We start from the raw sequence: 15926 nt of genomic DNA, 5'->3' as shown, positions 1-15926 counted from the left end.
GACCTCTGAGTTCTCGCTGTGGCTCCGCCGCATAAAAACTTTATGGAGTCGGAATCATGAAAGTTTAATCCATATGGTGATTTTAAAAAAAGTTCACACAAGTCAAAGTGAAGTGAGAATAAAACACAACTGTACCAAACTTTATCTGTCCATCTGTCTGTCTGTCTGTCTGTCTGTCTGTGTCAAACTCAATATTACTAATGAGTCACAGAAGCACAGAAGTTGAGATTTACTGAAATGATTGTATTTGTTAAACTGTAATTATTTCCTTATCAATTTGAAAGCATAAGTTACAACAATACCAATTTTAAATATAGCAAACTATCACGACCCAATAATAACGATGATAATAATAATAACAATAATAAGAATAAATATAATATATAACATAAAATACTTATCTATCTATTGACCTAAACCTACAACTTTAAGTATCTTTAAATTGACTGAACTTAAGAACAAAGTTATCTCAATTAAGATAAGAACTAATAAAGAAATATATTAAATGAATCAAATGTAATATTAGCATACACACTTCATCTCAGCTGAGACAACTTTAATTATTGAAGTTGATAAACTGGAAATAATCTGTTCTTTAAGTTTTTCTTTGATGTTACATTTTCTCTTCATTTATTTATTTATTCATCCATTTATAACTTATTTATTTTACTTATATACAGACATTTGCTTGTATTTTTTTTCCTTATCACATTTGAGTTCTGCCACTGTTTTACATGTGTATGGCAAAATTCACATTTTTATTTTATGTTTTATTATTGTTTTACTAAATGTTTTTAGATTCTTATATAACCCTTATATGCGTTACAAATATGCGTTTTTATCGTCTTTTTATGTCGTTGTTGAGTTAAAGGATTAATATTAATTAGGATTAATGTTGTATCAGGAGAGGCGATAATTGTGCAGAAGTCACAAAATAGACAGTTTTGTTCATAAAAATGAACAAGCTTACTTTGTACTGTGGTGTATTTCCAAATTTCATGAATTTAATCCAATCTATATATATATCTATATATGTACATATGTATATATATATATATATATATATATATATATATATATATATATATATATATGTTTTAAGTTATGGAATAAAGCAACTTGAATAATCTGTGTTCTAACAGTTGATTAAATTGGTTTATTTTTGTGACTGAAATTTTTATTGAGTCTTTTTATTCACAGTGCTATGTGTGTGTGTGTGTGTGTGTGTGTGTTGGACATGGGATTGAAGCACAAAGTGCATGTGATTATCCGGTTGTGTTCACCAGCATTGGGAATGTTTTGCGAGTCAGCGCCGAGTTAAAGCGGGAAGAGTGCGAGTTAAACCCGCGCGGCGTCCGCACTCGTATAATTGGATGATGTGGAGTGTGCAGGAAAATCAGCCACTGTCAAGATTCACCGCGGGAGAATCGGCTTCCTCTCGGCCCCACAGACACATTATTAAAACCACATTGTGTGCGCTCTATATATTCATGATATCACAATTCATTTTAGACTCTGACGTGAAGTGTCTGTGAGGGAATGAGCAGAAATTACCACCTGACAAAATGACGGCCGCGGGAACAGAAGCAGTCACTATTATTATGAGGGAGGAAAAATCTGCTGTTGCAGTGTTTCACCGTAACGAGACTGGGGATCTAAATCTGTCTCCACTGGAAAACAAATATTTAAACATGTTCACTTTTCTGAAGCAGACACGGGGAGTGAGCTTTATTGGGTAGAAAAGCAACATCAGGAAAAACACTGACAATTTAAAGTGATAAGTTTAGGTTTTTCTTGAGTTGTTGGGAAAAAAACCTGATTTTTGCCTCTTAACAGAAGGCTCGCCTTATAAAAATTCATGTCGGATTAAGCGTGCGATGTCTTTAAATACGAGTTTGCTGCTTTATCTCACTGTTAAACAAACTTTTCCAACAGGAAACGGAAGTTTGTAAACCACTCACTTTCCCAAACCAAAGTCCATAGAGAAACTCAGTGATTTTAGCTGCGGGGACACAGGAGCTGCTGGTCTACTGCTGCCTCGTGTGGTCACTTTGTGTCACTGACGTAAATCTGAACAAAGGTTTTTAAAATAATAACTTAGTGATGGAGGCAGCAGTGGATCAACAACTTGTGTGTGTGTGATGTTAAAATCACTGATTTTCTCTAAGGGGTTTGGTGTGGGAGAGTGAGTGGTTTACAAAGTGACACAGATCTCAGTCTAACAGTGAGAGAAAGGGATGAACATCCTGTGAACATGTTTTAGACTTAAGAGGGAGTAGATTTTGTCTCAAATCCAGTAGGAAAATAATAATTGTTTTCATTATGTTACCCTTTTGTTAAGTGGATAAAATGGTGTGGCCAAGGTTTTTTTTCACACCACCACCACACTTGAATAAACACAAACTTCCCCTTTAAATCAAACTATTTTAGGCTCAGGATTTGAACCGAACATACAGGCTGATTGATAAATCGATTGCAAACATGTAAGCCAAAAATGAGGATCAGTAAAGCGCTCACCTGGAAGGACTCGCAGCTCGGCATCCGCCCCCGTGCGGGTGCTGCCAGGGTTGTCGGCCAGACACCGGTACGTGGCCGAGTCCGGCGGCTGGACGCGGCTGACCTGCAGCGAACCCGATGGCAGCACCGCCAGCCTGGAGTCGGGGTCAAAGGCCACGGGCAGGTCGTCCCTGTTCTTCTGCCAGCGGATGACGGGCGTAGGCTCGCCGGAGACTTCGCAGCGGAGCAGCGCCGTGTCGCCGAGATACGAGGAGATGGACTCGGTGGGGATGACCACTCTGAGCGGACCTGGAGGGAAACCAGAGGGGGAGGAGTTAGAGTTAACGTCTGAAACGGGGAGGCGGAGAATTGATTCTTGAATTGCCAGGTTCCTGTTTTGACGTGGAGTCATTTTTCTTTTTGGTTTTGTTGACAGTGTAACAGTGATGTTGTGTTGTTAGCAGCCAGGAAACGGATTTGGCACGAGATCAGTTTTCTTAATGTCCAAAACCAATAACACAAACTCCTGTATCTGCCAATACTGACATCACTGCTATCACAAACTCAAATACTTTTGCATTTTCTGAGACATTGAGCAGCGGTGTGTTTTTCTGATGATGCAACTCTCTCTGTTTCTCTGTGATTCATCCTCTCACTCTGTTTGTGTTGATGTTGTTCGTGTCTCTGCGCCGCTTCCTCGCCCGTGTGACCTCTGCTGCCGGTCCACATTAGCCCCAATTCTGGTGCAGGTGACACTGAACTCAGAAGAATCCGGAAAAACCCTGTGGCATTTATGCTGCTGTTGCTGTGCTATTTTTAAATGTCTTCTCTTTTAATTTTACAGAGAAAATAGAGAACAGGGCCCATCAAATGTATTTGAAAGTACAGAGTGTACATTTATTGGAGCAAGTCCAAGTGTGTTGTTGAAGTTATGTGGCCTTCAGTTAGCATCAACACTCAACACATGTTTAAGTTTGTCCATTGTGGGCTACATTAAAAACAAGGCAGTCCAAAATTGCACTCTCCATAGACCTTTTTTTATGTCTTGATGACATCTCAACGCTGCTTTACACCACACTACACTTTTGTCATTCACCCATTCACACAGCACATGAATGTGCAGCGTATTATCACGGCCTGGAACTGAACCGACAGCTTTCCGATTGAAAGACGACTCTACCACTGAGCCACTGGTGCCCGACAAAACAAAATGAACTCGCAATCCACTAAATTTACACTCATTAAATGATTTGAATGAGTTTACACTACACACATACTACACCCATGTATATATACACATATATATACGCGTGTGTGTATATATACATATATAAATATATATGTATATATATATATATATATAAATATATATATATATATATTTATATATATATATATATATACATATATAATCTTAAAATGTTGCCAAATGAAAATCATTTCATATAAATTTTACACAGTGGATTTTAACAAAAATAAATGGCCGCTAGAAAACCTTCTGGACCATCTCCAAAAACTAAAAGTACATCTGTTAGTGACTCTGCGACACAGCAGCAACAGAGGTGAAGAGAGGAGGAGGAGGAGGAGGAGGAGGAGGAGGAGGAGGAGGTTATCCGACAGTAAAGGTTTTTTCAGGTCAATGAGAAAAAGATAGCGGGAGAATAATGAAGACAAAGTTAGGACAGGAAGAGGCGCGAGTCACAGCATGTGAGGACGGTGACCTGAGCAGGTGTGAGACACAGAAAACAACAGGACGACAGATGAAATGCACACGGACAGACAGGCAGGGGCCGTCTCTCTCTCTCTCTCTCTCTCTCTCTCTCTCTCTCTGTGCGCTCGAGGTCTGATTACGACGTGTTTGTTGTTTTTCTTTTGTATTTTCATGCTGCTACGAAGAATCAGTGTCAGTTTTTAACTTCACACAAATAACAGCCCGTAAACTTTAAATGTGACACAATTCTTTTTGTTTTTGTATCATAAGAAAAAGCTTAAAATCATCTTGTGAATTGTGAACGAGCTGCAAAGGTGAATTTGGTATAAGTTGCTGCTGTCTGTAGCTACACACACGGCGTTCTTGTAGAAGTGCAACCAACAATTATTCCCATAATTTAATAATCTGTCAATAATTATCTCCACAAGTTCAATCTGATTTTCACAGAAAAAAAACCCACACAATTTCATAGGTTGTGCTGAAGAATATAAGAGACTCCATGATGCACAATCTTATTGCCTCTATATATACATTTTAACATAGTAATGGCAGCTTAAATGCTCTGTGTTTTCAGGGTTAACAAATGTTCTTACTTCTCTGGTTCCTCCTACAGTTAAACAGTATTGTTTGTTATAGTATTGGCAGCATGATCATAAAAATTTCGGACATCATGTGGAGGATAAAGCGGTAGAAGATGGTTGGATGGATATTATTTGAAGGTTGAAATCCAACATTTTGTCTCTTTAATTATGAGGACCTGCTTAATGTCCCCACGAGTGGTGTTGGTCCCCATTAGATTGGTGTATTTTCAATATCATGTCCCATGTCATGAAGAGCTCATGCAGTGTAATTACGCGCAGCAGCAGCAACTTGATGAAAAAAAAAGATTCCCATGATGCTTTTTAATATGTATCCCCCAGTGACTGTTATTTAAGTGATTAAACAATATTTGATTGACAGGCCGGAAGCTTTGATCAACATCAACATCCGAGGAGTAATTACGACTGTGAACCTCGCGCTTTATCTCAGGTCATACGCTCTGAATCACAGATGAAATGCGTGTAATCCTGATTTAAATGCTGCTGCATCACTGTCAAATCTATATTTCCAAGATATTTCCACTAAGAACACAAAATAACTACAAAAATAAAACCTACTGGCTGATCTAAACTGTAAAAAAAAATTGTATTTCACTAAAATTGATTTCACTTCAATTTGATTCATAATTATATAATTCGATACGTTACTGTGTAAAAACAATGACATCGTTTTGTGGTACGTGCTTCTTCTCTGCTCATCTCTGGCGCCACCAGATGGTATAAATGCATGTTGCACCACACATACTTAAGGCGTGATTATGTCATAGCGAGTGTAAAATGGAATGAGGATTGATTTGTATTTAGAATCTTCTAACTCAAAGTAAAGGCAGTGAACCTCTGGTGGGCTAAGACGGTACTGCAGATAAGATTATTTTAGGCCGTGTAAAACTTGCTTGTCAAAGTTATTTCTTTAGATTAAATAAAATATATTTAAATTCCAAAACAAGGCTTATTTGCTTGATTGAAAGTCAATGTTTGCAGTGCACAACAAATGCGAGCAGTTAATTCTCAGTACAAGAAAAACAAAAGAATGATTTTGCTGTACGAAGGCAGAGAACAAAAACTCCCAGAGTGGAACAGAAAACAAGTGCAAGAAGAGTTTGATTTCAGCTTGTGGAAGTTAAACATAAAGTGATGACACACTGAGTTCAGGGTCAAGGTCTCTTCTGTCTCTCCTCACATACTGCACCTCCTCCACCTCCTCCTTAATGTTTTATTCTCGCTGAAATCTCCCCTCTCCTCCTGATGTTGTGACCCACTTCTCTTCCTCTCTGACTTTCTTTCCCGCTGTTTCCCCCTCGTCTTGTTTTTTCTTTCATTCCGTATGATCAGAGTTTCCTCTCTGACTGAAGATCACTGTAAACCTCTCACGAGGCTTTTCACTCCGTCTCATCAAATTCAACCAACGTGTGTGAGATCAGTTCAAAGTGAGAAAGACTGAGTCCTAAAATAACAACACAAAAACTAATCTCACAGTTTGTACCCTGTGGCACTTCCTTTGTAACTGACCTGTGAGCCTCAGTGGATAAACAAATATCAGTCCAAAGCTAAAATAATGGTTTGGATGAAATCCCAATCAGGGGACTAGAATTTTCTTATGAAAATATAAAGTATACATTATCTTAAAGTTAGCTTAATCAAGGAAAGGAACTTACATTTTAATATTTTTACATATATATCGTTATATTGCTTACATGACAGATTTTCAACTTTCTTAAATTGTTGTGAAATTGAGTTCTCTCTAGTTTTTGACCAGTTTTTCTTATTTTAAGGAACATTACAGTATTAAGTATTAAAATGTGTTTTATTCAATTGACTTAAGAATATTAGGCTTATGGTATTATATTATACTAGGGTTGTTTCTTTGGAATTACGACTTCTTTTTTAAACTAATAACACAACATAACTACAAGAATACGCCGACTGGCTGATATACACTGTAAAAAATGTTAATTCATCAAATTGGTGGACAAATTGGCGGTAAACAATTTGGGAGAAAAATTATTTTGTTTTATTTTCTGCCAGGCGTCGAAAACTAAAAGAAATAACGAACAAGTAAAATTGGAAAAACATTTTCATTAACTGGAATAAAAAATAACTAAAATTGTAGTAAAATTGTCCTCATAAACTTTTAAAATTGAATCTTTTGTTTTTATGACACACAGTACTTATTATCACCTTTTTGAATCTTGTAAATATTACAAAAACTAACATTACAACTAGTAAAAGCTAAAAAAAACTAAAAATTTAATAAAAACTAGCTCTAAAAACTAATTTAAACTAACTAACTAAAAAAACAAAGTCAAAACTAAATAAAAACTATTATAACCTTGGTACACACAACGACACACACACACAAACAAACAAACAAGTCGTTTTCGCCCTCATTAGAAAAACAGGCCATAATAACTCTAATAAATAACATGCAGATTACAGTAAATAGGCGAGGGCAGTGAGGGAGCTCATGCGCTGAATCTGCGTCTTGGGAACAACTGTTATCTGCTTCTCTGCGTCGAGCCTCGCTTCTTCTCGCTCACACTAATTGGGATTTGTTCAAATCCTCAGAGAGATGGCGGCTAATTGAGGACGGATGGATTGAAGGCCATTTTGTCTCTCGCTCCGCTCCGGTTGACGACAAAGCTCGTCTTTAATGAGGCTCACGTAACCGGATACGGAGTAGAACAAAAAAAAAAAAATCAATGCAGTGCCGCTGTAAAAAGAATTCTCTTCAGAAAACTCAATCAAACAAAATCTAATCCTTGAGTGCGAGTGAGATTTTTTGTGCCACAAAAGTTTCTAATCAGTTTTCTTGATATAACGCATTCATAATAACAGGAGCTGAACCATCAACTGCTTTTTATCTTTTTATTGATGAACGTATTGGTTTTCGAGTTGAAGAAAATGTTTGTACCATCATGCTGTTGAGACTGGTGTGGGTGGAGTTCAACCCTTAGAAAACGAACCCTAACCCTTTATTTCAGCATCATCTGATGAAATTATTTATAAAAGCAAAAAGTACTATAAAATAATTTGGAAATACGTAGCAGTTCAAAGTTCTCTGGGCTCGTTTTTATGGACAAAAATAAATGAAAAACTGTCTATTTTGTGACTTCTGTACAATTATCGTTACTGGTTGTGCTGAAAAAAAGAACATAAGACCCTCTATATTGCACAGTATAATAGACTCTGTATGTATGTTTTAAGGGTTAATTATAGGACAAGTTTGTTCAAATACCATTGGTGCAAAATGGCCAAAATCGCCCAAAAATGGCTGTTCAACCTAAGGGCTTGAAATTGGGAATTGGGCTTGTAACCGTAGAGTTTCTGGTCAGAATCCATGTGCTCATGGGTTCCCAGACACCTAATCCCCATTATTTACTGGCCACACGGGGGCCTCTTCCTGTGTGCTGCTAGTGCCAGTCCCAATTCTGGATAAATGGGATGTTTGTGTCCGGTACAAGATCTGGTGTAAAAATGTCCGCTGTGACGACGCCTTGAAAAGGAGAAGCAGAGAATAAATAAATAAAAGTAAGTTGTGAGGAGAACATGTTCTGAGCTGGTTTAAATTTTAAATCTTAGCCCAAGATAAAGATGGAGTCGATGATTCCAGAGAGAGTTTGTGTCCTTCTGTTATCAGTGAAATATATCAAAGGTCATCACAGAGATGATTATACGAGAGGAGGCTGAGAAGTTCATGGACTGGTGAAGAAGAAGGAGGAGTTAATGACACACTAATGACAAACCTTTTGCGATACGAACTGCCCCGTTTCCGTGGGAACATCTGCAGAAAAGGAACAACCTTAATCAGTCTCTTCAGGACTCTTTTCTTCAGTTTCTTTGCAGCTTGGGGCAGTTTTTGTCTGGAGTACAGATTATGGTCCTAAAGGGAACTCTCTGCAGGGTAGTTGAAGGAGAGCAGCCGACAGGGGGCGCTCTAAGGGTTGTTCTCTCTCTCTCTCTCCCAGGGCATTTGATTTACATGACACGACGATGGATATCTGAAAAACGCCAAATAATCCTTTCCACCTCACATACTGTAGTGTACTTAGTTAATTAAAATAATGGATTTGGAGAAAGCCCCGTAAATCTGTCATGATATGTAAATCCTGCTGTCCACAGACATTACCAGAGAAGGTCATTATGTGGATATTAGCATTAGCAACAAAGATGCTCTTGAGCTTTAGCGACAAAATGCAGTTTTAACACAAATCTCTTCTGTACTCACTCACTGTAAATGAAAGCTACTTAATACTTAAGTCGTATTAACTTAAATAATAAGTGTGTCAGAGACAATTTCACAGAAAGTCTTCTTACTTCTTACGTGAGTGGGTGTTTTTAAAGAGTGATGACTCAGCAGAAAGTGCAAACATCGCCGACCTCGACTAATGTCGCTTTTATTCAGAGAAGATAAAAGAAAGGTCGACGTTTCCTCAGCTGCCAGACGGCAACGCAAACGACGAGCTGAACATGTGACGCGCTGGTCATTTCTGAGCGTCTGACAATGACGAGGTGGATAAAACACACACACACACAGTATCACAGTGTGTATCACAGTGTGTATCACAGTGTGTATCACAGTGTGTATCACAGTGTGTATCAGCTGGTCGTCTCTTTAGCTCGCTCAGCTCTTTGTGTTTGAGTGTTTTGGTCTCTGGAGTGACTCTTTATCCCCCCCAGTCAATTAGAGCGATTAAAGAGACTGGAGACCAGCAGCTGCAGCACACTGGGCGATATGTGTGTGTGTGTGTGTGTGTGTGTGTGTGTTACTTCCACCACATTCTAAATCATCCCCATTGTTGGGCTTGGACAACTCATTCCTTGGGGCGTCCCATAAACTGCACTTTTACTGTAAACCGGGACAGTAGTGAAGATTGGTTGAGTCCCGGGCAGAGGTGTGGTTCAGCGGGAGAGCAGTCCGTCTTCCAGCTGTAGGGTCTGGGGGGGTTTGATCCCAGGCTCAGCTTGTTGAGCCAAGACACTTCATCCAGTTTGACAGATGTGAACGGACGTGAATGAGTTAATGACAAAAACTGTGATTTCAATCAGGGGATTATTCGTTGGATTTTAAAAGTGTAGTGCATGAGAGCGAGTGGAAGTCATGCAGGGTTTACAACGTGTCGAGCTAACGAGATGCATTCACAGGCTGTATTTCCATCATGGTACAGACCGTACCATTTTACTCTGGTACACCAAAGGGAAGGGAACTGAAAAATGGGAACGACTGGGAACAGTTATTCTGGTACTTTTTACTCATGGAAAGGCAACAGAAATAAGTGGCGTACCGAACTGCTAACCTCACACGTCAAAAGACCAGTGACTAGACGCCAGCTGCCGGTGCCACCTTGTGGTAATATTTAGACTCACCTCAGATTAGGTCGTCACTGGTGTGGAAAGGTTTGTTTTTTATTAAATGAAATAATTGACAAAACATGCGTTTAGTATATTTTCAATATATTCACGGAAACAGACTTTAATAATCAAATGCATAATCAAACGTTCAGGCCCCTCCCCCTTTTTTCTATAAATCAATGTAATTTATGCAACTCGCCCCCTGGTGGCTGACAGCGACTTCCACAAAACTTTCAACCAGGAAGTGACGTCCATTTTTAAATATACACACGTCTCATAACGTCACTGACACGTCCTCTAACCTCCTGAACACTTTGTAGCACTTTTCAAATGTTTGAGCTCGGCTCTTTAAAATTACACTTAAAAACATCAATTACTTCTGCCTTTATGTAACACACACACACACACACACACACACACACACACAGGCATTACACAACACATTACAGGGCAAAATGCTAATGAACATCAGAGGCTCAAAAATTCAATTAGCAGTCTGTGTGTGTGTGTGTGTGTGTGGGAATTAATTAGAAACACAGAGCACTGAGATAAAGAGGGAAAGACGACAGACAGAGCAGTGATGATGAGACTGAATATTACAGTGTAATTATTGTTCTTACTTTGATAAAGGTTTTTGACATTATGATTATAATAATAATAATAATGATGATAAGAAGAAGAAGAATGAAAACATGGCAAAGTGACAATAGCTGCTCCATTAGTTAGCCAGTGAAGCTAATGTTTGCACAGTCTCACTGAGTTCATGCTAACGTGTCAGTGTCAGAACAAGACTGTGTTAAAACGTTTATACAGAGGTTATCGGAACACACCTGATTTAGCTCGCTGTCTCACACACACACACACACACACACACACACACACAGCGATCAAACAGTTTTCAAAGCTTGAAAGTGTAAAAATACCTATAACCTGGAAGAAATAGATTATAACCGTGTCTAAAAACCATAAAAAACATAAATAAATTCCTGTCCAGGACAGACTGGCAGTTCACCTGTACAGTGTGAGCACTAAGGGTTACTAACACTAAAGCCTGACATAAGAGTTAATTCCCGTCCCTGAGGCATTTCAGAATAAAATAAAAGTCCTTTTCCTCTGAAGCAGAACGATCCGTCAGACTTTCTTCAGACTGGATTTTAACGGTGGTGTCGTACAGTGTTGGCAAAGGTGATGCACTTAAGCCTCAGTGCTACTCTGTCTATTACAGTCTTTCATAAAACTGTATTGATCCTAAGCCGGACTCCACTTACTAAATTACATTACTTTGGTTCCCTCAAATGAATATGAACGGAGAAAAATCATGCATGTGTGTGTGTGTGTGTGTGTGTGAAGGGCAGGTCAAGGTGTTGCAGAAACATTAATGTGAATGAGACTCTTCCTCCTCCTCCTCCTTCTCCTCCTCCCGTCATTTATTTCCATGACGATCACATTACATTCTATAAATCGTATTTTTTTAAATCAATTTCCCCCTAATTCCGACAGTTTTGACCCATCAAATATTGATCATACGGGGAAATGTATCGTGTGCATGACTTGAACAATAACGACGCGCTGCTACAAAGAGAACTGACTCACGCTGCTGTTATTTTAAAGCCATAAGTAATAAACTATAAAGTAAATGAGTAGTAATGTCCGACATTTAAAAAGTAAGACCTGAAATCACAAATCACATCGACTCATAGCATAGCAGCGGCTACATGAAACTGACGTGCTGTTTAAAAGTAGAATTTAGAAATAGATAAGATAGATGGAGACAAGTCTTTTTCACTGATCTACACTTGGACATTGTTGGCAGTGAGCGTTCAAGAGTCAAGATCGAGTGAAACTAAACACTTCAGGAGCAACCATGGTGTTCTTCTACTCCTCCCACATTTTTCTACTCAGGGCGAACTTTGGACGGCTTTCAAATAAAAAAAAAAAAAAAATTGAAAATAAGCACATAACAGAAGGCGACATGTTGCAATTTATAAAAAATGTTAGAGATTTCGCAGAAACGAAACTTTCTTGAAAATCAATTTTTGCTGTGTCGCCACAGTGGATAATCCACATATTTGACTTTGGCAGAGATTTTTAAGCTGCATGCTCTTCCTGACACAACGCTCCCCATTGTGTCCAATTAACAATGAGCAATGGGGATTGGGTACCTTGCTCAGGGGCACCCCAGCACTTGACCTGGCAGGGACTCCAACCGGTTACAAGCCGAGTACCCTTTCCACTTGGCCACGGGGCAACTTTTGCAGTGTAGATATTTCACCCAAATTGTTGAGTCCTTCTCAGGTTATAAATAAAGTTATGAAGTGTGAAAACGGCCAAGATGGATGCCAAATTCAAAGTGGCCGACTTCCTGTTGAGTTGAGGCCATGATCCCAATGGACTTTTTTGTTTGTCTTAATTTTGGTTTTCTCCATCCACGTTCCATCTTAGGGGGCGCTACAGAGCCCTGGTGAAACGTACAGGTCCGACCACTATACCAATATCGCCTGACCTCCATGCAAAGTTTCAAGAGTTTTTATGCCCGTCCAGTCTGAAGGAAGGCAGTAAGTCCCTCGCACAAATTCATGCTCGGGCTCAATTGAGAAGAGAATCGTGTCTTACCGGCGACGGTCACTCTGGCGGTGCGGCTCACGATGCTGCCCAGTCCGTCCAGCGTGGCCAGACACTGGTATTCCCCCTCATCGGGCCGGTGGTGCCTCGAGTGGACCACGTTCTGCACCAGGAGTGTGCCGTTACTCAGCTGCCGCCGCCGCTCGTCCACCACGGTGCTCAGCAGCACGCCGTCCTTCCGCCACGTGATGGCGGGAGGCTCCGCCGCTGCGTCGGACTGAGCCTGACAGTCGAGCTGCAGCACGCCGCCCCGCACCGTCACTGTGTCCTGAGGCTCCTGGGTGAACGTGAAGTCCACGAACCCTCCGAGGCCGGAGGACGACGAAGAGGATGAAGAAGATGTGGAGGCGTCTGTGGGAGGAGAAGAGGAATTAAGACGTGAGGTCATCAGGAATCCGTTTACTGCGAGTGATTTTACAAGATCTGTCTTTCAGGCAAAAACTAGTTTGTTTTGCAAGAACTCACGTGAGTACCCATAATCCTTTGCTACTACTACAGCTCTAATGAAGAGACGGTTGTTTCCGTTAGCATCAGACATCCAAAGTCAGAACTGGAAGTGACGAGTTGACCTTGTTCCATTTGAGTCAGAAAACAACCTTGACCAAGTATCTCGGCCTAGCCAATGTTAGCCAATGTTAGCCAATGCTAGCCAATGTTAGCCAATGTTAGCCAATGCTAGCCAATGTTAGCCAATGCTATCCATTATCAGCCATTGCCATCATTAGCCATTGTTAGACATTGTTAACCATTGTGAGTCATTAGTAGCTATTGTTAGCATTAGCAGTCAATAACAACATTCTACACAACAACGTAGTTTACTCACACAAACAGTGTAGCAACGTGTGTACAGATAAAAGCTCAACAGTACTACGGTGAAACAAATGAGACCAGAGTATTATTAACAGTAAAAGTATGAGAGTGGCAGCCATCTTGGATTGCTATGTCGAGGTGTGTGGAGGCGTTCCAGTTTTTGGCGGATGAATGTGGTGACGTGTAGGTGATCACCTGAGTAAGTTTGGTAAGAATCTTCCCAGCGATGACGTCACGATCACGATCACTTAGAATGAGCAAAAGTGTCAAAACTCATGTGTGTGTGTGTGTGTGCAGGATCAGACTCCCTGCCATTAGACTAAATCTAATCCAAGTCGGATTCAGATTATGGATTAGACAGCATCACAGATCACGCTGAATGTTGTCATGTTTATGTAGGATGCTAACATCTTTAATGCTTTTATGGTTTTTCATTTATCCGTCTTTTATTTTGTCAGCGCAGACTTTATCCTCGTTGTCAGAACCACGTGAACCTGATTTTACTCTTTGTTTTTATGTTTAATCTCATAAAAAACGCTGTGACAGACGCCGCCGCCGCCGCCGCTGCCGCCGCCACGTCTCCTTTCATCCTGATCACAGCGGCACTTTGTTACAGTCAGAGACTTTTTATTTTTTATTTATTTACTTTCTGAAAAGGTTGAACAGAGTCTCTTTTTTTCTTCTCACATTTGATTGATGTGTTTTTTAAACGCTCACAGATTCAGATTTAAATAAAAATACTCTAAATAACAGATATGTCCCTGTTTCACGAAGAAATAAATATAGATATTATTAAGTCTATAGAACAACATGCAGCACCAATACTAATGAGAGTATTTTTATTATTACGTGACAGAGGTCTCAAACCCACGGCCCGTGGGCCAAATGTGGCCCACTAGTTGATTTTATGGGGACCACCATTCATTTATTTTGCATCATAAATGTGTGTTTTGTTTGTTTTTGTTATTGTAAACTCTTTTTTTATTCTGTGAAATGTGTCTGTGCTTCTGTAGTGTTAGTGTCATTTTTATTTTTATTTTTATTTTTATTCTTTGAGAAGTACATGCTTATTTTCACGTATCACTTTTTGCAACCAGTGGCTGTAGTAAATATTCACTTACAGTAGAACTCCCTTCCTTCCCTCCTTCCCTCTCCCTTGTTTCCTCTTTCCTGTCCTTTTATGGTGATTTCCTTCTTATTGATTGCTCTTTGGCAGCTCCGCCTCCCCCACCGTCACTAAATCACTTCATTATGACAGCTCTATCTGTCTGTCCACACACACACACATGAGGACACGTGTGTGTGTGTGTCCTTGTCCTCGTTGTCCTGCACTTTGATGTTATCACTCTTCATCTACTCTCAGGTGTTTTTATCCATTATTATTAACTTTCATTTATGCAAATGTTGTATTATTTATGTATAATTTCACAATAAGAGCGTAATATCATCTGCATACAGACACACTTTAAACACTCACTCATTCATTTATTGTTCATCTTTTTAATCTGTAAATTAAAATAGCCTCACTGCGTAGTTTACTGTAAATACACTTGTGTTATTTTATGTCCATTTAATATAAAGCAAATTTAATCCCAAAAATTCATTTATTGTTCATCTTTTTAATCTGTAAATTAAAATAGCCTCACTGTGTAGTTTACTGTAAATACACTTGTGTTATTTTATGTCCATTTAATATAAAGCAAATTTAATCCCAAAAAAGCTCGATGTGAGTTTCTTTGGGATTAAATTTGCTCCATGAAGACATTTTATTAATGTTTTCTCCAAGAAACTCACTAGTGATTCACAGATTTTTCCTTCTTTCATCCCCTGAATATTGTTATTTCTACAAAATAGGTTTCAACGGTTTATTCTACAGTATATGTATATATATATTTAAATATATATACATATATGTATATATATACTGTATGTGTACACATACACACACACATTTGTGTATACATATACATATATATATATATATATATATATATGTTGAGACAGACACTGAGAGAGAGAGAGAAGGACTAGGACATAGAGAGGTACAAGACTGAAGTAATGAAACTCAGTGACAGGAAGGTGGACAATAGCCAAGACCATCACACACACACACACACACACACACACAGTTGTTGGACGCTGCCCAGAGTCTTAATGCAGTCGTCTTTTCAGACACTGCCCGTGTGTGTGTGTGTGTGTGTGTGTGTGTGTGTGCCAGCAGCTGCCTACCAGCTGAGAACTATCTTGACTGAAAGGAGGACAAGAACAGGAGGAGGAAGAAGAAGAAGCAGCAGGAAAAATGAGGAAAAGGGAAGAAATTTAAATATCGTCCCAAAAAA

The 15926-nt window shown here is 39.3% G+C and overlaps 1 protein-coding gene across 1 annotated transcript in view; it reads right to left on the bottom strand.

Annotated features, from left to right (window-relative positions):
• The window catches only part of LOC122758660 (netrin receptor DCC-like), an 88220-nt gene that overhangs the window by 21802 nt on the left and 50492 nt on the right, over positions 1 to 15926 (bottom strand). The window contains exons 2-3 of the mRNA XM_044012930.1: positions 12769 to 13128; positions 2518 to 2805 (exon numbers count right to left, since the gene is read on the bottom strand). Coding sequence (XP_043868865.1) covers positions 2518 to 2805; positions 12769 to 13128 — 648 coding nt within the window. The remainder of the gene's footprint in view (positions 1 to 2517; positions 2806 to 12768; positions 13129 to 15926) is intronic.

This window comes from Solea senegalensis, linkage group LG21, assembly GCF_019176455.1.
Source record: "Solea senegalensis isolate Sse05_10M linkage group LG21, IFAPA_SoseM_1, whole genome shotgun sequence".
NCBI lineage: Eukaryota > Metazoa > Chordata > Actinopteri > Pleuronectiformes > Soleidae > Solea > Solea senegalensis.
This window is presented reverse-complemented; position numbering and strand designations above follow the sequence as displayed.